General features: G+C 36.4%; 1 protein-coding gene across 1 annotated transcript in view; it reads left to right on the forward strand.

Moving 5' to 3' along the window:
* Nucleotides 1-343: 343 nt before the first annotated feature.
* Nucleotides 344-24,450, forward strand: part of Cftr (CF transmembrane conductance regulator) — a 145,613-nt gene continuing 121,506 nt past the window's right edge. The window contains exon 1 of the mRNA XM_048337623.1: nucleotides 344-534. Within this exon, the coding sequence (XP_048193580.1) occupies nucleotides 344-534 (191 nt within the window). The remainder of the gene's footprint in view (nucleotides 535-24,450) is intronic.

The following is a 24,450-nucleotide window of genomic DNA, read 5'->3' on the forward strand; positions in this document are numbered from 1 at the left end:
TATGCTTTAAATTTAATAATGAATGAATATAGAAATAGATGATAGAAAATATTGAAATTTTCTTTAATTATATACATTGTTAGAAGCCCTTAATTTGTTTGGGTTTTAGGAAAACACATTTAGATGATTAAGTAGAGTTGTATATAATTTTCTTAGTTATTTAAGCCTAAATTTATTTCTCTTCAATTTTTTCATCTTGACTTATTTGAAAGTAAAACAAAACACATGGCAACAATCAATAGGAAATTTCATTCCACTTCATTGTAGACCTGACAGATAATTTTCAGAAGTCTTGTACTTTATTTATTAGGTAATGAACAAAAAGAGTTTCTAATGAAAAATCATGATCAAACTGGGTTTTGATAAGCTTAGCAGTGAAAGCACAGCTCTTCGCTCTCTTGGTGGCTGGCAGCACTGGACTAGATGTTCCACCATGGTTGGCCTTCTTCCAGGAATCTGTCGATCATTGGGTTCCCACAGTGCCAAGCACAAGGAAGGTGCAGAAAGGTTCAAGGTCTCTGTAACTTGGAACATGTAGGTCAGCTGACACAAGAGGCATGAGCTTTGCTTTGAGGAGGGCTGCACATTGACAGAAGTTCCTAAACCTGCTTTTGCTCCTCACATACCTCAGAGGCCCAGCCTTTGAGTTGATGGGGAAGTTTGCAGGATACTCTTAGAGAAACAGAGGACTAAGATCTTCCAAATCTTCCATTTTTGAAACTTCTAGAATCATTTTGTTGTTATTATGATCCTGGAGCAAGAACTCAGGGCGTGAGCCCTGTTCCTGAGAGATTTTGCTCAAGGCTAGAGGTCTACCACTTTAACCACAGATCAACTTTTGCCTTTTTGGTGGTTATGGAGATAAGAGTCTCATGGACTTTCCTGCCTGGGTGGGCTATGAACTGTAATTCTCAGATCTCAGTCTCCTGGGTAGTCAGGATTATAAGAGTAAGCCATTACTAGCCAGTTAGAATCATTTTTAAGAAGGAAAAAGATTGAGTTTTCTACAGCAATGTTTAAAAAAATTTTTTTTAATAGTACTGGGGTTTTGAATTCAACATTTTGCATTTTCTCAATAGGCACTCTACCACTTGATATACATCCTGTGCTCTTTTTGCTTTAGTTTGTTTGTTTGTTTTCTTTTCTTTTTAACATGGACTTGTGGTTTTTGAATTGCCCCTCTGTCCTATTTACACCTCTCTCATGGTTGGAATGACAAGCGTGTATCATTGTACTCAGCTTATTTTTAAGATAAGGCTGGCCAGCTAACATTGGCCTTGAACTGTGATCATCCTGATCTCTTCTTTCTGAGTAACTGGGGTTGCAGGTGTACATCACTAGACTCAGATTAAATATCAAGACTCTTATTATGAGAAGAATGAAATGAAATGGAACTGTGGTACTTACAGAGATAGACAAGCTTTTTAAGTCTGTTTTCTCCTCGTGAACTAGTGGTAAAGAGATTGAGTAGGTAAATATTCAAAGTTACCTGAAAAAAAGTGTGTTTCTTTGTTTTGTTTTGGTTTTCTGTTCCTCACAGGGCATCTTCTTCTTTAGAAGATTTTCTTTTACATATTCAATCTAGAAATAGAGAAAAATATGTGTCTAGATGAGGGCAAAAGAAAGAGAACCAGAAGAGATGTAGGGAGGTTACTTACCCTAGGATTTGCAGGGGTGAGGAGAATACAAAATAAATTGAAAAATACCCTGATTCCAGTTATTTTCTTTAGGTTTGGGAAACCAGTAGTTCGCTTTGCCATTGTTTTACTCAAATTTAGTTCTAAGAAGCCATTTGGAAGCTGCAAAACAGACCTGTCTATTTTATTGTGCCTCTTGCCTGGCATAGGCCATAGGCTTTCTAAAGCCCATTGTACAATTCATCAGAAAATCACTTCATGTCACAGGATGCATTTCTTTTATTGTTTGATTAAAATACATTTAAAAAGTTTTGAAATTTTATATCATAAGATTATTCTGATATATGTCCAACTAGGCTTTTTTTTTTTTACAATGTTTATGCACACATAGATATACAATGTATATGTTACCTTTTGCCCACAAATTAGGTCATACCTCTTGTAAGCTTAAGTACTGAAGTTAGCAAGAAACATTTTCTTTTCTTCCTCTTTTAAACATTGTTTTTAGAGTGCTGGGTTTTGAACTCAGGATCTTGGGCATGCTAGCCAAGGACTTTACCACGTGAGCCACATTGCCAGCTTGCAAGAAACATTTTCTTAAGGACTTATCTACCTTCACCTGTCCAAGATCCCAAAGTTTTTGTGGTCCAACGAGACAATTTCTGTTTCTATTTGAAAAGAGATGGAATCATGTCTATTCTATCTGGGATCATCTCAATCCACAAAATTGTTTCTAACTCTGCTGAACTTCAAAGGAAATTGAAGAAGTAATCTTTGTTAAGCCATAGGAAAGATTTTGTTCTTTTCTTTCTTCCCAAATATCATCTATTCGCCATTCCTCTGGATTAATTCCATGAAGCCAAGCAGAAAGCCAAGAAGAAAGGAAACACTTCCGCTCAAGAAGTTTTTAGTTTTCAACACAGACACAAGAAGACAAATTGTCAATGATATATTGTCTACAGACAGATCATAGCAATTACGTGCTCAGTTTTGGGGCCAGGCCATTGGGCCTGTTCAAATTCTGTGGCTAATTCTTGAAGTTGAGCATGGCACCTGCTCTAACATACCTTAATTTCTTCTTTTTTTTTGCATAATGAATGTGTGGTTAATAAGACATATCAATTTTACAGAATTTTCCAAAGGCATGTAACAGTTTTCATAGCAAAAAAAAAGAACAAACATACATTTTTTTGCAAAGGCATTATACTAAACAATTTGCTTTTATTAAAAATAAAATCTACATGTCTAAATAAAACCTTGCAACAATCAAGTTTATTTAGATGAAAAGCATGATACAAATCTATCAGCTTGATTTTACTTCATTAACACGATAGGCTTTGCTTCACAAAAGATTTAGTAACTTTTATATGGCCTTAAATATAAGTTAATGCAAATGAGAATTCCAAGGGGTTTTGCTATCATTTTATCAGCTCTGTCTCTTGACAGACTTGGAAGTGAGGAGAACCCAGTAATACTTTGTTGGAGCCAGGGATGCAGAGGGGTCACAGTCACTAAGACAGTAATGTGTCGTCCTTTTGACCATATGGATTAATCAACATAGTTTCCACAACCACATTGAACTTGCAGATCAATAATTGGCCAGCCTCTAGCTGTGGACCAATATCTCATAGATTCTGTCTATGCAGTCTAAGTTAATCAAACCGGAGGTCATAAACCTGTGACTTCTCAAAATCTAGTTTCCCAGGCCAAAGGCTTCCTTGGGTAGCTAACTTAGTATGCTGCTCTTTGTGTTAAAATATCATATGTGGATAAAAGAAATAGCCATAAAACTGTTATTGGTGGAAATATTATCCATGATGAAATTCAGTATAATTCTGTGAGTCTGTCAATGGCACACTCTTCTACGAAGGAAAGTGGAAAGATGATGGTGGAGAGAGGGTGTCTTTTACTTTCCAGATGAACTTGAATGTGGGAAATTATTATTTTTTTCAAATTTTTATTATAAAACTGATGTACAGAGAGGTTACAGTTTCATACGTTAGGCATTGGATACATTTCTTGTACTGTTTGTGACCTTGTCCCTCAGTGGGAAATTATTTTAAATAAGAAAATAAACTACTGTTTTATTTGCCAGGTTCCACTACATTGTTAAATGTAAAATTTCTAAGTAGCATATAATCAACCCAGAACTCATCTGCGGAAAAAAGTTAATTTTTCCCTTGGAGTTCAAATTTATAAGCCATTATTTTATTTCTATTGATAGCATGATATCATCAATACGAATTTAATTTGAAGTTTAGAGTGCCCTTGTTTCCACAAAAGAAAACTTCAGTTGGAAAATAAGAAGAAAACCCATATAATAGAACATTTTATGAACATAGGTTTAGGAAATCCAAGATTTGTTATTCTTTGTATTCATAACAAAGATATATTCTGAATACAGTTCATAAAATATTCCATTTTCTAGGATTTGCAATTTGAAGATCTTTAATTTTTTTTTAAATGAGGAACTCTCTCCAAGCTTCAGAAGATGCACCATGCCAAATTCCAACAAGACCCAGTTGTCACAAATGTACAACTGCTGGTGAACTGAAATTGAGATGACCCAAGAAAGAGAACTTGAAAATGTCATTTCAGTGGAAAAGGAGCAAGGACATTTCTATCATTAAAAGTAGGTAGTTTCATCTTTTAATTACCTGAACAATCAAAAGTACCTCACTGTTGTGTGAGTACTTGATTTGCACCCTTTTCTTATAGTTCTATACAAGCAAATAACTTTAGAAAGAATGAGATAACAGTGTCTCTGAGAATTCTGATAACTTTTCAGGCAATTATGTTTTCTGTAGTACTTCATTCTACAGTGTTATACTTATTTCTGATTTGTGATATGTAATGGTGATTTCTATCATCCATTTCGTGCCTATTAGCTTCGAAGTTCCTTATGTGCATCATATTGAATTGATTTCATCTAATAGTTCTCCCACCAGGAACATTTTTTTACCCCTTCTCTCAGGATATTTGACAGCATCTGGAGACAATGTTGACTGTCATTAACATTGAGACATGACTGGGAATGGAGACCCTAGTAGGACCTTTCAGATAGAAGCTATAGGTGCTACTAAAACATCTCCTATAATGTAATGGCACCCCCTTGTTCCCTGCCCCATCAAAGAACCATTCAATCTCAAGTGTCAAGAGTAGCAATTCAATAATTCTACTTGGTGGGTATTATTAACTTCATTTTCAGAAAAAGGAAAGTAAGGCCCTTTGAAGTTAAGTAATTTAAGATCATACAGCTAAGTAAGTGGTGGTCCAAGGATTTTAATACTAGTCCTTTATTGTCATAGCACCCAATCTCTTTCCAAATACTCCAATACCATGTCTAGAAAGAACTCAATAACCACAAGTATATTCTGAGTTTTGAAATGTTATTCTGTACTGTGTATCTGTACTAGCACCAAACACTCATTTGTTAAAACATTAATAACTACTATTAATATCCTTTAGGCATCTTCAGACTTTCCTTTTAGGATAACCTATTACTGTTATATCAGCAGCCCCAAGAGAGAATGGTTGCTTCACTAAGTATACTTTATTACTAGATAAAGAATGAGTTAAAATAAAACAGAAAGCATTAATTGTGCCTCCAAAAAGGTGATGGGGAAGAGTTGTGTGTGTATTTGTGCACATATGTTTTCAAACAGACTTGTTAGGTGAAATATTATGGAAGCAGTAAAAGTAGATGAGCAAGTGACCTATGTACCAGAACATGACTTTCTGGTCCTGAAACATTGTTGTAAAACTGTGGCATGCAATTGCATCCTGGGATATCATCGTGGCACACTGCAGAAGAACCACAATGCTTCTACTCTCATTTGGGTAAATTTAACATTGGAGTCGGTCTGTGAAAGAAAGCTGGCAATGTCTTGCCTTCATTCTTTTGATGGATTTTTTTTATATTTCTCTCTATTAAAGCTTACTTAGGAAGCTTCATGAGCAACACAGTCAAGATACGTTAAATATGATGGGGAAAGTGTAGTGTGAATTTACTCAACTCCTGTCTGGCAGGAGAAGCAGCAAATGACAGAAAGGTTCTCTCATAATCTTTCATATACGGAGAATATTTGTAGGAAGTACTTGGCCTATTGCTGAGCACATGGAAGATGCTGAATAAATGTTGCCTTCCTTTTTTCCACCTCTTCTCCTCTGCTTCTTTTCTTGTCACCTTCACACTATTGCTATTTCTTTCTACTCATTCCTTTCTCCCTCTTTTCATGCTTATCCTTTCTCCCCATCCTCTCCTTCTTCCTTTTTCGTAATATACCATTCAAATGATGCCTCACAAATAGCCACTCACTCTTTAATATTTACAATCAGTTTAGACTTATTACGGAATTTCATAAAAGAACATGTAGTCATAAGTGTTTGGGCTTGAGCAACAGACTGTACAGGTTCAAACCTAGGCCCTTGCATATGTTAGGCAGACACTGAGTAACATCATCATTCATCTCTATTATTATTATCCATGCAGTTTGCTTGAAAAAAATAATAAATCATTTATACATTAAGAGCTTCCCCTATAGTAGCTAAATAATAAAAAAAATCCTTACCTGTCCCACAAAGGTGTAATAAGGACTGAAAGAAGTGAAGCATGCTGTGTATTTGCCATTGTAAGTGGCATATATGGCAAATTCCCAACAAGTATAAATGATTACAGTATTATTATAAAGTAATATATGCTGGTATTTGAATAGTCTAGAGAAATGAGTGTCACTGATTCTTATTGTTATCTTTCTTTAACTTCTGTTGAGATTCAGGTTTAGGCTTTCAGTTTTACCTTTATATTTGAACACATTTTTGGGGGCTATGCTTTCCCACTTTGGGTATGTACCTAGATGCAATCCTGAATATCATATCTCAACTAGTTTGTTTGAACTTGTCTGCAAATTACATTAAAGTTCCAAAAGATAAAGCTTTGCCTTCGGCCAAAGCAAATTTTGGCAGTGATGTTTCATGACAAAAAAATTCTAGTATCTTCTTGTATACCTATGCATGTACACCCATTGGTTTGTGGATGTTTGCTTCTCTGTGTCATTGTTGAACTAACCTAGGGAAAAAGACTGGGATGGTATAATTGATAGTACATGCATGCACAAAGGATGATTTGATTTGAAGCATTACGTTGGTCAACACATTGATGGGAATAGTGGTTTTGAATTAGACCTGAGTTTGAATTGTAGCTGTACAATTACAGGCATTGAATTATGTACTTCAAAACTAAAAACTGGGAATAAAGTTTACATGAATGGTGCTTGGCAAATAGGAAGCTTTGAATTCACTGTTTTGTTTTCTCTTTCCAGAGGAAGAAAGTTGACTGACAAATATTTGGGGTCTCCTTGATCTCATACACCTTTGGTTAACTTCTGTGATCTTTGGAACTTAGTTCTTAATCCCTTGTTTACGGGATTGATAACAAAGAGGAAATGATTACAAATGTATTTCAAAATGTATGTACTGTATTTGATGGCTCACACTAGCAGTTATAAAGCAAATGACAGAGCAGGGTAGGGAGTGAATGGAGGGAGTTTAGTTACATACCTGGGAAAAGTCAATAGTAAGGATTGAGCCTCCATTTTTGTCATACTAGACAGAGGCAAATGTGGTACAGGATGTGCAACAATGGATCCCAAGTTAGAAACAGTAAGCTTTTTTCCTGGTGTCTAACTTTATGCCCTTTGGTTTATCTTTTTTTTTTTCCTTTCAATGTTGGGCAACAATTGATTCAAAACATCTTATGCTTTAATTTTTCAATTCAAATTCACTGCACACTTGTTTTTGGACCATGGAGCACAGACAGGAGTGAAAGGCTTTGTTAGTTCTATACAGCTCAGCAGCGAGGCACAAAATCCTCCCACCAAAAAACTAGAAAGGAAGGTGCCCAGGTTTGGGAGAGTCTCCATGCCCTCTGAGAGTAAAAGACAGCGTTTTTCTGGGCCAGGTCAAAGAAACCAGGATACCTTCACTTCAAAGAGTTCGGATTCCTATCAGAATATTAGTCAAGATGTTTTGCTGCTCAAGACTAGGAATCCATAGGAGGGCGAGTGAGCTTACATCCAGTCTACTTGTCATTACCTCTAACACACACACATGCACACATACAATCATGGACAGGCAGACAGAAACACACACACACACACACAAGCAGAATGAAATATGTCAGTGATATGTCAGTGATTCAAGGGGAGAAATGGCGAGAAAAGTACGGTTTCTTATCTCCTGTCGGTGTGTGTGTGTGTGTGTGTGTGTGTGTGTGTGTGTATGCGTGTGACCCCTAATGTCTGGGGCCACACTTGGAGCTCATCTGTGTCTGAACTGAGCAGAGCTTGGCTCTTGGCCCTGACACACTAAGGAGGCTCTAAGACGGGCCCTGGACTCGGAGGTGGAATCTCCCGGCCCTCTACTGCCGAATTTTAATACTCGGCACGGGGCACACCTCATTTCCTTTCCTTCTTACAAAATGCACCTGCCGACGTAACAGGAACCGGGTTAGGATCCCAGAAGAAAGGAGAGGGAAGAGGATCGGGAAAGCTGGCGGCGGCTGGTCGTGTGTCCCGCGAAATGTGGTCGGTGGAGAGGGTCCCGGAGGCTGGCGGGGCTGGGTCAGCTCGGCGGCGCCTCTGCTCCGGAGCGTCGGTCGCGGGGGGGGGGGGGGGGGGACCGGGACAGCGGCTGCATGGGGACTGTGCCCCGTCTGCGGGCTGATCTCCGACTGGACGGTAGGGTCGCAGAGCTGGAAGGAGCGCTGGAAGAAGGAGGTAGGAAGGGAGGTAGGGAGTGGGGGAGGGGGTGTGGGGGGGAGGTAGGAGTCTGGGCTGGGAGGCGCTGGGCGGTGAGGAGGGCGGGAGGCCAGGAGGAAAGAGCGCGTGGGGTGCGGGCGGGGCGCGCAGCAGGGTGGAGAAAGCCGCCGGAGCAAATTTGGGGCCGGGCTAGCTGCGTTCGGCTTTTAACCTCGGCCGGTGGAGGCGGGGAAGGAGCCCAAGGAAAGGGGAGGTGTGTGGGATGGGGGTGGGTGGGGGAGTGGGAAGCAAATGACATCACTGCAGGTCAGAGAAAAAGGGGTGAGCGGTAGGCTCAGGCAGGAGTTGGAGCTCCAGCCCAGCCTGCTCCGCAGGGACCCTAGTGCCCATAGAGACCATGCAGAAGTCACCTCTGGAAAAGGCCAGCGTCATCTCCAAACTTTTTTTCAGGTGAGAGGGTGTCCAGCGGATCTTTGGAAGGTCACGTGCCCATGGCAGAGGAGGGAGTGAATTTGGGAAGAGTTTGGGGCAAAGAGGAATACTTTTTTTTTTTTTAAAGATGCGCTATCATTCATGATTCTGATTTTGTAGAATAAAATCACATGAAGAAGCAATCAAAGAGTAAGCTGAAGCCGATTGTGTGAACAGATAGAGAGCAAAATCGACTTGCCACTGAAAGTCAGATTCCCAAAGTCTAAACATGTTATGGTGAACTTGATTTCTTTGATTTTCTTTTCTGAAAAAAAAATTATATATTATGGAGCAATATAAACCAAATCTTAAGTTTGTTCCTTTATTTTCTCCCCTTCATGCCGGGTAAGCTTGTATCATTGGCACCCAGACTACAAGTATCAGGCCTTGAATGTGCTGGGTGATCAGAAAACTTTTTTTTGGCAGAATTTTGAGAAAAAAAAATCCGGAGAGGAGTTGGGAATTATCCCAACAATTTTCATTGTTGGGATACTGAGTAAATATATCTTAAGTATTTGACACAATCCCATTGTTCTTCTTAAGAATGAATACAAATCTAGTGAGATATTTATCTTAAAATGCGGGAAGTTACAAATTGTAAGGAAACAGGTGAAAATTATGGAAATGTAAAACTGGGTATAGGCATGGATAGTCTGTCCAAGTGCCATTTAATAAATTATACTCTTATTCTACTCTGCATATGATGAGCTGTAAACTTCCTCTGATTAGATTTTTTTTCAATAGAGTTTTAAACGAATTTAAGATCAAAGTCTTAAGCAACTGTAATTAAATGTAGCTTTTCAGCTTTGAATTATTCTTGGGATCCTGTATCTGCTTTGTTCCTATTTTTACCCTTGTGTGAATGAATGAAAAGGTGCAGCTCTCCCAGGGGACATTACTTGACTCATACTTTCCTAATGAATCAGCGTGGTAAAGTATCAGAAAAGCCACATGTATTAGACATCTGCTCTTATATGTATATGCGTGTATCTGAGGGACATTTAGCTTTCTCATCTCTCTAATGTTCAGTAGATCTGGAACTCAGGTGCTAAAGAGAAGCCATTGAAGGAGAGCTCCTCCCTGTGGATGAAAGAGAAGGACTTTACTCTTTGGAATTACTCTTGCAGTACTTGTCACTTTGTCTATAAAACTGGCTTATCAATTGATCTATTATTCTACTACTCACAAAATCGGAATGTTAATGGTTATAAATTACAAGACTACTATAAGAGCACTTTAAGAAATCTACAAATGGCAATTTTCAGGAGATTAGTGACTATAAGTTACTATGGAGATTATTGATTATTAATTACTACGGAACTTCAGAACTGCTTATCTACTGAAGTATTGAAAACTTTTTCCTTTTTTTTTAACAGTTCACTCAATAAATTTCATTATAGTTTAAAAATGCTCTTAGATTGATTTGAAAAAAAAAGTTATAACAGGTCCCAAATTTGTAACAAGTCTACTCATTTCGGTTCTCCAAATGATTTCACAATATGGTGCTCTAAGAATAGGCCATGTTTTTAAAAGTTAAGTTCCTACTATTTATAGGAACTGACAATCACCTAAAGTACCTGTGATTATAAACTTCCTCTGGGATTATAATTATAAATTCCATTGGGCTAGGCAATATAGCCTATTAGTCAAGGTTAGTAGGCTTCTATTCTCTTAATTTTGACTTCCAACTCTGTATTTACTTAGTTGCTGTGTGATTTGAGACAAGTCCCTTAATGTCTCTGCATGGCATAAACTTGGAGAGTAGTGAACTGTGACAAAGGACTTAAGTACATGTCCTGTGTTCAATCTAGTAAGTTAGCTGCTATTATTATTATTATTAATCACATTTTTTTTTTGCTTTTTTTTTTGGCCAGTCCTGGGCCTTGGACTCAAGGCCTAAGCACTGTCCCTGGCTTCTCTTTGCTCAAGGCTAGCACTCTGCCACTTGAGCCACAGCATCACTTCTGGCCATCTTCTGTATATGTGGTGCTGGGGAATTGAACCCAGGGTTTCATGTATACGTGGCAAGCACTCTTGCCACTAGGCCATATCCCCAGCCCATTTTTTGCATTCTTTAGAGTACTATGTATCTTGTGTATATAAAACAGCCAATCAATCTCTGTTGAGTACAGTTTTGTGACTATCAGTCTGTATGGTAAATGAATAGGCTAGTGAATTTAATTTGAGAAAATTCATCTAACATATCCTTACTAGACATTCAGGCAAAAAAATTATTTTCTTCTTACATGTCTCAGAATTTAACTTTCTGATGGTGACTCATTCAGTTTCATAGCTATAAAAGAGTAAAACTGTTACAATCTACTCATGATTTATTACCACTCTAATAATCCAGCTTTTATCATTGGAAATTCAAGAGGTCAGGAAAAAGATCAAAGAACTTTCTTAATTTTTCAAGGTTCATTTCAAGTACAAAAATTAAAGACACAAAATGCTGTAATACATAATAGGAAAGAATTTTTTTCTTCAAATCAGATTGCATATGAACATCATAGAAAACTAGTACATTAAATTGAAACTTTTATGAAAGCAACATTAATGAAATAAGATTTTTTTTTGTCAGTCCTGGAGCTTGAACTCAGGGCCTGAGCACTGTCCCTGGCTTCTTTTTGCTCAGGGCTAGCACTCTACCACTTGAGCCACAGCACCACTTCTGACTTTTTCTCCCCCTTTTTATGTGGTGCAGAGGAATCAAACCCAGGGCTTCATGTATACAAGGCAAGCACTCTACTGCTAGGACATATTCTCAGCCCGAAATAAGATGTTTTTAAACCATATTTGAAGCATTGTATAGACTGCCTGATTCTTTACCAGTGGAATTAATTTACAAATGTTAACCAGGGAGATATTTTGATTTGAGGAAATGTTTCAAGTTTGCAAGTGGCACTGTGGGTAGAGTGCTAGCCTCAAGTTTGCATTTTTTGTATATATATCTATATATCTATATGTATATATCTATATATCTTTAAGTAGCTGTGCATTTTATAATTGTTAATATTGTTATTTACCTTTTCTTCTCTTTGTCTTCCTCTCATGCTCTGAATTTCCCATATTGTGTTTAATTTTATGTACCAGACTATGTGTTGCATGATATAATTCCACTCCAAACATTTTTTAATCTTTTTATTATGGAATAACCTTAAAACAATATATAGATTTGTTTTCATTAGTGTATATTAATCTTTTTTATGTGTATGCTGCTCCTGGGGCCTGGCCTCAAGGCCTGGGCACTGCCCCTGAATTTTTGTGTTAGTACTCTTTCTAAACCTTGAGCCACAGCTCCACTTCTGTGTTGATCAGTTGGAGAGGACCTTTTTGCCTGGGCTGGCTTTGAACTGTGATTCTCAGATCTCAGTTTCCTTAGTAGCTAGGATTACAGGTTTGAACCACTAGTGCCTAGCACTGTAACATTACTTTTTAATTGTAATTATCTTTCAATTATAGTCTATGTTAGATTAATAATAATGTTTCCTAGACATATCACTTTGCTTTGCTTCTCAGTGAGTTTTCACTATTGCTTCTCAGTGAGTTTTCACTATTTCTCACAAAGTTTTCATCACAATTTGTTTTGTTAACAGCTAACATCTACCTAAGATTAAGTATTAAGTTCCTGATACAGCACAAACTTTAAATATTTCTTTTCCCCACATTATTGCTATGCAGCCCAGGTTTGTCCAGAATTTGCAGTGTATCTCAGGCTGGTCTTGAACTCTTGATCCTCCTGCTTCTCCTTCCCAAATACTGGACTTACAAACATGCAACACCATTTCCAGTTCAAAAACAATACTTAATGAAAACAAGTATAAGAGCCTGAACCTTGTTTACAATACACGAGGAAGGCTTAAATTGTGACTGAATCACAAATATTTTTGCAGTTTGTTGGGAGGGGGTATTCATAAAATGTTGCTACATGAAACTAATTAGCTTAACAAGGGTCTACCTTGCTTCTGATTAATGCATATTCCTTGTCGCAGGTTTCTCAGACAAGGCATAAGGTATCCAAGTCAAAAGATGCATGAAACAAAGGCCATTATTCCAGGGTCAATTACTATTGTGATGCACAATTACCCAGGGTGCCTGAATACGATGTGCTCATTTACTGGTCCATAAGCAAATGGCATTCAGTAGCTAGAGTTTCCATACTCAGTTTTGTCTCTTGTAGGAACTAGAGGAGGTTATCTCTGCCACAGGAACCCTGTTGTCATCAATAGTGTTGCCCAACACTGCCACACAAGTTTCAGCTCTTTATTCCAGTGCTGGAAAATATTTATTTTCCTTTGGTTGATTATGTTTTGTTACTAGTTTTGTTGTTATACGGTTCAGACTTTTCAAGTTGTGATAGGTGTTATTTTTGTGTAAGTTTTGGCTGGCTTAACTGTGAGCTCTAAAAGCACTTTTCTGTATGATATGATTAGAATTGTAGTTGCATGTTGTATGCATAGAATTGTAGTTGTAGTTCATACATATCATGAAGTTTGCTTTCATTGATTGCCAGTTTTGAAATGAATTTGGGTTGATTTGAAAATTGGTTTACTTCTTTTGGTTTTGAAGTGAATTCCAATACATATTCTTATATATGTACAACACTTAGCAAACAGTGAGCTTTTAATAGTTGTTTTCTTGCAAAAAGAGAGCAGTGGAATCTATTTTTCTTAACTGTTTCATTAATATATTATGTTTGTTGTGGCAATAAAATATCCCATTGTGCCTATTGATGTACAAGGAAAATCATGGCTTTCCAGATTTTTTGTTTACATTTTATATAGGCTTTATATAGGAAATAGGCTTTAGTGTCATAATATTCCATACATAAATGTTGGAACTTATTTAACAGATCCTTGAATGAACACTATCATAAAATATTATTATTGTTAGTGTCCTTTCACAAGAACCTGTAATTTCAGTGTGATAGCCCTATAAGATAAGTATAGGATTGCCAAACCATCAGGGAAGGGTGTTGACCACTTAGCATGCAGTTATATGTTGTTTGTCAAAACTTTAAAAACACCTCTGACTCAGTAGCAATTTTGGCCATTGTGATCCTCTGATTCCTGACGCATCTTGTACAGGGCATTTCCATGGATCACAATTCCCGTAAGGCAATGAGGTCAAGAAGGGGAAACAGACTATGATACAAGTGTGGTTGTTTGGGGAAATTGACAGGTTGATTACTTTATAAATATGTCAAGCACATTATGTCAGAGCACAACATTACTATTTCAGTTCCTTTCCTTCAGTACCTATGAATGAAGGTATATTCTTTAGAGTTGTATGTTCAGTGAACATTGCCAAGGTTTCTGTAGTCTTTAGGATTGTTAGTTTTCATAGCCCCGTAAACTGTACTCTGATATAGTCAGTGAATTCTCCCCAAGGAACTGAATCAGAGCAATACTCCCTTCATAGGTCAGGATCCTCAGTAGTTTGGAGGATGCTTTCATTCCATGTGTATTCAAATATTTGTTTCAATATGAAATTAGCATCACAGTGTGGCTTGAGTGTAAAGCTTTTTTTTTTTTTTAGCAAATAGTGTAGGCTTCTTTGAAGCAAAAGACCTCTAAAAATTCAAGTTACTGCTAGATCACTGCTTGATGTAGAGAATAACAAGCTGACAAAGCCCTGGAAGATGTGATTTGAACAGTTGTATCTAATTTTAAGGCTTGTCAAGTTTGCTATTCCGTGTACAGGTCCACTAATGTCTTCCAATCTTGTGACATTATTGACTGCTCTAAATTGTAAGGGTCTTAGTATAGCATTCAGACCATACCAAAACTCTTAGATAGAATGGTCGAATAAAATCAACACTGGAGACCTGCGTGTGTTGTTAGATGATAGCATACAGCAGTCCTGAAATGGTGGCATCATTTTGATTTTAAAAGGGCTCAAAGGAAGCAAAAAGGGCAGAGAATTACTCCATCCAATTTTCTCTGTGATCTTCAAGTCTGTACCTTAGCAGCATAGCCTACTTACTAATTCTTGGCTCATAGGGTTAGGAGATGACTTGGAGGTGTTGATGAAGTATTTAGGATACTTACTAGTATAAACTTTGAAATGATGCTCTCATCCAGACTGGTAACTGCCTGAAGGAGTGGAGCCAAAGCAGTGTATCTGTTGTAGATCAAGATTCTCAGCAGTTTGGAAGATGTTCTCATTCATTTATTTACCACCATTGTATTTCACGCAAGACAATAAGGAAGTATAGGTAGGCAGGAAAGAAATTGTTGCTGCCTTCATGGAATAAATTTTCTGAAACCTAGGATCTCAGGGGCTTCTTGTAACCCACAGAGGGACATCCAATCCTTATGGCTAGTTTGCATTTACACTTAAAGGAAGCTTTTAGTAAGAGTTACCCAAGCAAAGAAAGTAGGGATGAATTCAGAAAAAAAAATTATAAATAGAAAACCAACTGATTGTGTGTGGCAATGGGAAGAAGAATAACAAGGTGCTTTCTAAGGATTCAGAGAGGGACTTTCTATGCATTCTTCCTAGAAATATGTGAAATTTTTGAGTGATATGTTTGGAAATCCTAGTAAAGGCCAGATCATAAGGGGCTTGGTAAGGTTTGTTTGAGCCTTATATTTCTCCAAGTGAACGGCCACAGACTGTAAGCAAGGCTGTGACATGACCAGTTCAGAGACTGTTGCAGTTTTTCAAATTCTACCAAAGAAACTGGCACCTTTCAAGTCAGAGATGAATTCAACATCTGAAAACCACATTTATTTATTTTCTATCCTTTTCACCTGATACTTTATAATTACTGTCTGCTATTCCTAGATGTCAATGTAATATTTATATTTATATGCACTTTACAAAACTCCACAAAACAAGTATGTACTACATAAATGATTAGATTATGGATGCAGCCTCAACCAACATCAGTAATGTAGTAAGAAATAATTTATTTGGGTGTATGAAATATGTAACTTCAATGACTTCCAAAATTTTAGTCACTAGATTAAGTTTATAAAATTGTCAAAATTAAAGATCAAAGGTATCAATCCTAATGATAGCCAAGCTAACCTTTATTCAATAAAATTTTATTAGCCAGAAAGATAGCTTAAATAGGAACTAAAGTGAAAATAAAAAAATTTTAAATACAAATGTGGTTTCAGTGATTAATTTATTCTTAAGTACTTGAGTATATGCATTTATTTAGCATTAATATTAAACCTTTAATACTTACCAGGAATACAATGTTTGAAATCTTAAGATACGGAAAGAAATTTCTTAAAAAAGCCGTGAAGTTAGATTCTAGGCTGGTAGACATGTAAGTTGTTTGTTAAAAACAATTTCCCAACAAAATCTGTTGTTGATGAAAATTTGCTTAGCATTTAGTTATTTTGCTGAAAGAGGAACCTAACTTGAAACAGGATAATGAAGTGCTTGGGTTAATTATGTAGGGTTTTTGTATTGGGAGTTCCTATGTGATAATTAAGAGTGATTTCTATAACTTTTGAGCAATTTATCTCAAATTATGGTCTATTAAGTCATGTACTCTAAAACATATCAACTATCAATGTAGTTTCTATACGTCTTACACCTATATAGCATGGCACATATTTATAATAAATATGTAGATTCTTAAGTGTCACTTGATATGTACTAATTCAGAATCTCTGAAAGTGAACAACTGCCACAATCTGTTTTGGGTTTTGAAATATTTCAGGTAGTTCATTTAGTATACTAAATCTAAGAACCATGAGGTCATGAACATCTTAAGTAAATGGGTTTAAAAAATCCATCTAGCATTTTTCAATTTTGGTTGGTCTGTATTTCAATTCCAGGGACTTCAACTAAGCATGTCCAAAGTGGGGTCCAGGAATTAGTGCCTTTAATAATGACACTACCCTCCACATCAACCAGTTCTAATACTGATCATTTATGGACCCTAATTAAAAGCCTAGACTAAGCAAAATTTTTATTGCAGATGATTCAAAGAGTCTTGGGACATTTTTGTAGCAGACCTCAACTTACTGTGTTTCATATTCAGGAGGCCTAGGATTGGGTTGGTTCACAAAAGCTTCCAGAAAATTTCATTCTCGCACTTAAAAAAAAGAGAAATATGGGCTGGGAATATGTTTTGCAGTAGAGTGCTTGCCTAGCCTGCATGACGCCTTGGGATTCCTCAGCACCACATGAAAAGAAAAAAACAAAGCTAGAAGTGGTGCTGTGGCTCAAGAGGTACAGTGCTAGACTTGAGCAAAAGGAAGCCAAGGACAGGACAGTGCTCTGGCCCTGAGTCCCAAGCCTCGGGACTGGCAAAAAAGAAAAGAAAAGAAAAGAAGAAAAAAGAAAAGAAATAGGAGAAGCAAGAGATTCTCAGTGATCAATGTGTTTAAAGACTCTATATATTTCTTTGATCATTAGTAAAACATCTGAAAGCTACAGATGTTAGAACAAAAGACAGATTTTACCATTGTTTATTATTCACTTCATCTGTTTTTATATTTATTTCTCATTTTATATCTCAAAGCAGAGGAAGGGGCAGAGCCAGCTGGTAAAAGGTTCTTCAATTTGGTATTTGACTCTTCGTGTGTGTGTGTGTGTGTGTGTATTGAATTTTTCTAGTGATATTTTTGTTGCTTTAAGAAGTGATAGATACTTTTATCAGTGACTCCAAGTTTTTTTTAATTTTTTATTGTCAAAGTGATGTACACAGAGGTTACAGTTTCATACATTAGGCATTGGATACATTTCTTGTACTGTTTGTTACATCCTCCCTCATTCCCCCCTCCTCCCTCCCCCTTCCCTCTCCCCCATGAGTTGTTCAGTTGGTTTACACCAAACAGTTTTGCGTATTGCTTTTGTAGTCGTTTGTCTTTTTATCCTGTGTCTCTGGATTTTGGTATTCCTGATGCATTGTTTTTAAAAATATGTTTATTTTCTGCATTGTACCATATTCTGTGTGCAAGCACAAATACTTAAAGAAATAGTGACTCCAAGTTTTCAAGTTAAATCTTTCATGGAACTGAAGTAAATGCAAACATAGGTGACAATAAAAGACAATATTCCTTTATAAATGCAAAGATATAGTTAGCTTCTACCCAAGTGTATGTTAAAATGATTATATAACATTTATGCACTATTTTCTTGATTATGCATGTCTATGATTTTCATATGATATGTCTGAAATGGAGTTGACTTTTATAATTGATTTTTAAAAAGCTCTTTGAATAAATTGTGATATTTGTGAAAATTTAGGAAAACAGAAAGCATATATTCCTGTCATGTTAATTGAATTATTTTTCATTGGTTGCACCCTACAAGACTGACTTTTCTTAACTTTAGCTTATTGCTTTATATTTCTTGAGAAAGATCATTCTGTGATCTGGTTTTGAAAGATACAGGTAATATATAATTTGAAGTTTGTCTGGCAAATCAGGCAGTGTAATTACAGTATAAGTTTTCCAAGCTCAGCACTTTCCTGTGCCGGGAAATTATACTTCTTGTCCTACAAGTAAAAGTTGGTATGAGTTCTGCTTGTCATTGTAACCTTATTCTTAGACATGAAATGCTATGAGGGATTTAGAATATTTTTGATAAGAAAGGCTTAGACTAACAAACAGTACAAGAAATGTATCCAATGCCTAACATATGAAACTGTAACCTCTCTGTACATCAGTTTGACAATAAAAATTAAAAAAAAGAAAGGCTTAGACTGAAACCTTAATTATGTTACCAAAGAAGCATTTGATGTGATAGTGTAAATAAATATATAGTATTCTTATTTTAAAAACAATATGCAATATATATATGTTTCAAAAAGTGAATGTTAAATTGATGGTGAGTCTCACAAACACTATCACCTTTGAGAGTGTAAGCATAACAAACTATTATAAAATGATGATAATATCATCTATGTTTTGCTATCTATAATTTCCTAGATCTTGTATAGCAGTCCGTTAGGCTGTGATTAGACCTGTGTGAGCAGGTGTGCTGGAGATATAATGGGCTATTGAGAGTGGCTCAATAATGCAATGCAGAGATAACAAGGGAAGATGATGATAGGTTTAAATAGGTGTAAAGAGCTTTCAGAGGAAGTTTTCCTACATAGTTGACACTAAAGGAATTAGCCTGGCAGCCCAGGGTAATGACTGGATAACTCCAAGGGCTCTAATTGGCATAGAACACATGTTAGGACATGTGATTCTTAATTCTTTCCTTAAAAATAATGTAATACACTATTGACTATTGAATATTGAACATTGACATTTCAAATAGAAATTTAGTGAAATTTTTTCAAGTAACTCTGGGGGAATGGAAGGTGTTAGGGCTTATTGTTTCAAATCAACTGAAGTAATGTTTCCCTTTTATTAGTTGTTTCTGACTTTGCTTTGATCCCAAATTTTATCCATCTAGGCTCTTAGAAAATGGTAGCACATTTTGTTTCATACTTACTCTCACTGTCAATTCTTAAAAAGTAATATATAGAAGAAGAAAGCATGTACTTTGGAATCATGTACTTTGGCTTGAACCTTCCCTTTGTGACTTATTAACAATATGATCTTCGGCAACCTATTTTATCTTTCTGACACTCAGGTATTCTTATTGGTATAATAAGTTATTCCCATTATAGCATGGCCTAACCTTATAATATCTAACATTCTTGAGTACCTACCCTGTATCTACTAGTGTTCTCCAGAGAAACAGAACTAGGAATATTTGAATGTGTGTGTGTGTGTTTGTGTGTGTGTGTTTATGTGTATGTGTAGATTATTATAAGCAATTTGGCTCCCATGATTATGAAGGCAAGGAAGTCCAAAACTTGCAAGGTTTACCATGAAATTTCCCTGGCTTTACCGCCAAAACTGTGTTTGCCAAGACTGCCGTAATGAAATGTCATTAATGGAGTGGCTTAAACAACAGCAACATATTGCTTTAGTTTAGGAGTCAGAAAGACAACAGAAACGTATTGTTTTAGTTTAGGAGGTAGGAAGTCTGAGGTTAACAGGTTTAATTTCTTCTGAGTGTTGTGAGAGTCTGTTCCATGCCTTTTCTCCTGACTGCTGCTGGTATGCAGGCCATCCTTAGCATTCTTGTACTTACAGAGGTACCAACCTTGATGTCTTCCTTCATCTTCACAGTGTTCTCCTTGTGTGTTTTTAGGACACAATTACCCCTTTTTATAAGGCCCACCATCACAATGATTCAATCCCTTGTAACAAACTCATTTGAACTTGATTGTCTCTGTAAAGATCTTAACTCCAAATGAGTTCACATTAACAATTGTTAGGATACCACTGTTTTAGAGGGACAGGAAATTCAACACTATAGCTATCAATATTTAAGAACAGGCTGTGGACCATATATATATATATATATATATATATATATATATATATATATATATATATATGGTGGACTATGGTTTTATTGGAATCAAATAACACATTAATTTATTCAGTTTCTAACCTATTCAGAGCATCAATTAATAAAATGGGGATAGAAAAAGATATATGTTTTATCTAAGAAGTTACTTTTACAGGGGAACTAGATTATCAACATGGAATGTGGTAACATTTGTTCAACAATTAAAAAAATTGAATGACAGGTAGAATGTTCTCTGGTAGGTGCTAGGGATATAGCAGTTAATGAAATCTTTATGATCTCTCTGTGTTATTACAGCCTAGTGTGCTTAGGGACACATGATATTAGCAAGCAAGTGAATAGATAGTTTGTGGAAGAGGCTCAGCTGAAGGAAAGAAAGGCTAGAATGTTTCACAGGAGGAAGGAAATGAAACTCAGACTGGAGAAAGGCCCATACATAATTTATATGGAATCAGTTATATTTCAAGAAAGTTATTAACTTTGCTTCAGTCTGACCTGGCTAAACCAAAGAATCCATGCCTGGGGATGGCAATAGGAGAATCCTTTTAAAAATTAAGAGCCACCTTATTATCAATGGTTTCATCAAGTGGGAGCTCCTGTAGAGTTCAAAAGGAAGAGAATCTGGCTTGGTGTTTCCTTTAAAGTTCATTTTCCTAAAGCAGTAATGGGAGCGAGAGATCATGACATTTTGAAGTTAAAAAGAAACAACTCCTAAATGCCTATAAAATGATTTTCACTAACCTATCATGATTTGTGTTATAAGTTGTGCCTTTTAAAATTACTTTTTCAATACATTATGAACTCTAAATTGCTTATTAGGAGCAATTTATGAATTAATTATCTATTATTTTGTAATTTGCTCTTGAAAAACAGCATTTTTTGGTTTTTTTTTGTAGTATGGATCTTTTCCTGCCAATATTAATGTACATTACATATAAATGTGTATATATGTATACTTAAAAGACATAAACATTAATTAAAGTGATTTAAAGGATCTCAAAGTAGAGTCTTGTTCCATGGTAAATCTTGAACCAATTATTGAATTCATTCTTTGCCTGTATCGTGCTTTTGTCCTGGAATTCAGAGTGGAGGGGAGGGGTGAATGTGAGGCTACTACTACTTTCCTTCCATGAATTTCTGGGGAGCTTTATTTGTTGGGCCTCTTACAATGACACCAAGGCTTTGAGATAATGAAAGAAGCAGTATCTTTTCTCCTCAACTTGTGAACAGAATCTAAAACTTACATTATGAGCTATACCATGGGTTTACATTTGCCTTCTGCCCCTCAAAGAAAAATAAAGAAGACTCTAAATTTCCCTCTTAATATGAAATTATGACAATTTTTTTCAAAAGATTGAAGTAGTTACAATGGAAGTTTCAAAGAAGTTTAAAATGCCACTAACAACAGAATTCTACATTGAATTTAATGGTAAAAAAATCAACTTAGAAATCTGAATCCAGTGTCATGATGCTCCTTGAATCCTTCTGAGAAGTTGTAGTAGTATAATGGCATCAAAAACCTGGGAACATGCACAAACAGGGGAAACATAAGAAAAATTAGAAAAGTTCCAGTATTGACTGATCATTCATCCAACCAATGATTCTAAAACAGAATCAAAGAAGCCATCTTTATCATGATAGAATTTTAAAAATCATCACCTTGACTGCATGGGGTAGTTTACATCCATAATCCCAGCAGTAAGGTGGTTGAAGTTGGCGATCATGAGTTTGAGGACAGCTTGGGAAAATAAAGAACAGAGCAACAAATGATGTCGAGTTGAATTGTACTCTATTTAAAAATTTTAAATTTATTTATTGATTGATTGGCAAAGTGATGTACAGAGGGTTTACAGTTTCATACGTAAGGCAGTGAGTACATTTCTTACAAAACTTGTTACCTCCTCCATCATTTGTCTTCCTCCTTCCCTCCCCCCCATGAGTTGTAAAACTGGATTATGGCAGATAGTTTTGTGTTACTTTGAGATACTGAATGGCAATCACGTGTTAGAAAAGAGTTAATAAATAGTGATGTACTTCAGTATGCGTGCAAGAAATCATTAAATTATTTGGGTGCTGAGGATCATGAAAAAGCATAGCATTTATTTTATGTGTTGTGGTTCATGACAAATAGTACCTGGCTCCACTGTCAGGAGCTGCTCAGAGGATATCTATCCCTGAAAGAGATGTGTCATCTTACATTTTGGAAGAGAGTTTAGCAGAAAGATTTCAAGTAGTTTTGATTCCAGATGTTGTATTAGTTCCAGAGTGAAAGTCACATTGAAGAAAGGATGTGGGCATTTTGGGCCAAAAAAGGGATATACTCATTGTAAAGTTTTTATTCTGCGTCCTAGTGACAATGCCTGAACACTCTAGATGGTCAAAGAGCCTCAATAAAGGATTTGTGGAAACACCAAATAAATAATAACAAATTAAACCTACATGTCACCTGGGAGATATCCTATCATCCATTCAAAGTATATTTTGTTCCTGCTTTAAGTAGAAGACAGATGGAATTGTGTTCCTCTTTTCCTCCCATCTTCTTCTGGGGATACTTGCAATGTCTGCTGGAATGTGATTATCTAACAGGAATGGTGGTAACATTTTGACAGTCATACAAGCTTCTCTCTGTAAGCTTTGAAAACTGCCTGCCAGTAACCCAGTGGCATTTCCACCATAAAATCTTAAGGCCAATCTATTTCCCTTCTTCCTTATTTTCTTGGTTTCAAATATATTTCTTACTGCCAATGGAAATAAAAACCAGAAATTAGAGAGCAATGGTATTACTTGTCTTTCTTAGTTAGTAAAGAGCTCCTGAAAGTGAGCTCATACAGGATGCAGCATTCTCACAGAGCAGTTAATCATGTTTCTTGCCAGTTGTTCCAGCCACAGTCAGTTTTGTGGCTTTTGTCAGTGGCGTCATGCCCAGACAGAAGAAAAGTCAAACCCAAATAGTGAAAAGGCAAGTTAAGGCCACTTTTCTAGAGTAGATAAGCACAGAATACATGTCATAATGCTGTCTATTCTGTTGCCATTGAAGATGGTTGACTTTAATTTATTCACTTATTGTTTTAATCTCATTGCTATTACCTCCTTAGGTCTTATAGGCAAGCAACATGAGTAAATAAAATGTGATCTTTGAATAATACATATGATTTAGTTTCGTTGCAATGTTAACATCATTACCACCACCCCCTCACCCCCACAAATTCTTATTAGATGCAGAAGTTAAATTCCTTGCTTCTGGAGGAAACAAATAATGTACACAATGTACTCTATATATCACCAATCCCTAGATATCCCCCTGAGCTGTGTAATAGCCTTACAGGCACCTAAAACTTTGTGAGTTTAGTCAAAGTCACTCTAATGAGATTTTTTTCACTGGTTCTTGGTATAAAGTAAAAATTGGAAATAAAAGCCTCATGGACTTTCCTGCCCCAGGCTGCCTTCAAACTACAGTCCTCAAACCTCAGTCACCTGAGTAGTTAGGATTATAGGCTGGAGACGTGGGCACCTGATGAGTTATTTTTTTACTATAGCTTTATTTTGATAATCCATGTATCAAACATTTTATCTATTTAAAGTGTACAAGGATTTTTGTAAGCAAGTTCAGAGTTGGGTAACTACCATCACACTAAACTTTAGAAAATTTTAATCTGAGGGTGGTTGCACGTGGCTATAATACCAGCTCTTCTGGAGATGGAGACAGGAGAATTGTGACTTTGAGGCTGGCCTGGCTACATAGCAAGACGGAGTCAAGACTGTGTTACAGGGTGAGGCTTCTCAAAAATAAGGCAAAGAAAAGAAAAGGGAATAAGGGTACAGCTTAAGAGGTAGAGTGCTTGCTTATTATATACACAGGTTCACGGTTTCCTTCCTCAGTGATAAAAAAGGAAGAAAAGAAAAGTGAAAAAGAAACAAAAATGTTATCCCTCAAAACAATTGCTTATCTATTAGAAATCATTTGTGATACCCACACTAAGTCCTTCCTTCTTCCTCTTGTTTTTAGCAGCTTTTTGTTGTTGTTCTCTACTGAGGTGTTTGGAACTCAGGATCTTGTGCTTACATAGCAGGATGTCTGATACTTGAGCTATGTCACCATCCCCTTCTTTTTTGTATTTGTTATTTTTCAAATAAGGTCTTGCTTTTCTGTTAAGGTGAGGTCTTGTGAACTTTTTGCCTTGGCCTCCAACTGTGTTTTTCCCAATCTTAGCATTCCATGTTGCTAAGATTGTAGGCATGCA

This window comes from Perognathus longimembris, chromosome 2 (assembly GCF_023159225.1).
Source record: "Perognathus longimembris pacificus isolate PPM17 chromosome 2, ASM2315922v1, whole genome shotgun sequence".
In the NCBI taxonomy this organism is placed as follows: domain Eukaryota; kingdom Metazoa; phylum Chordata; class Mammalia; order Rodentia; family Heteromyidae; genus Perognathus; species Perognathus longimembris.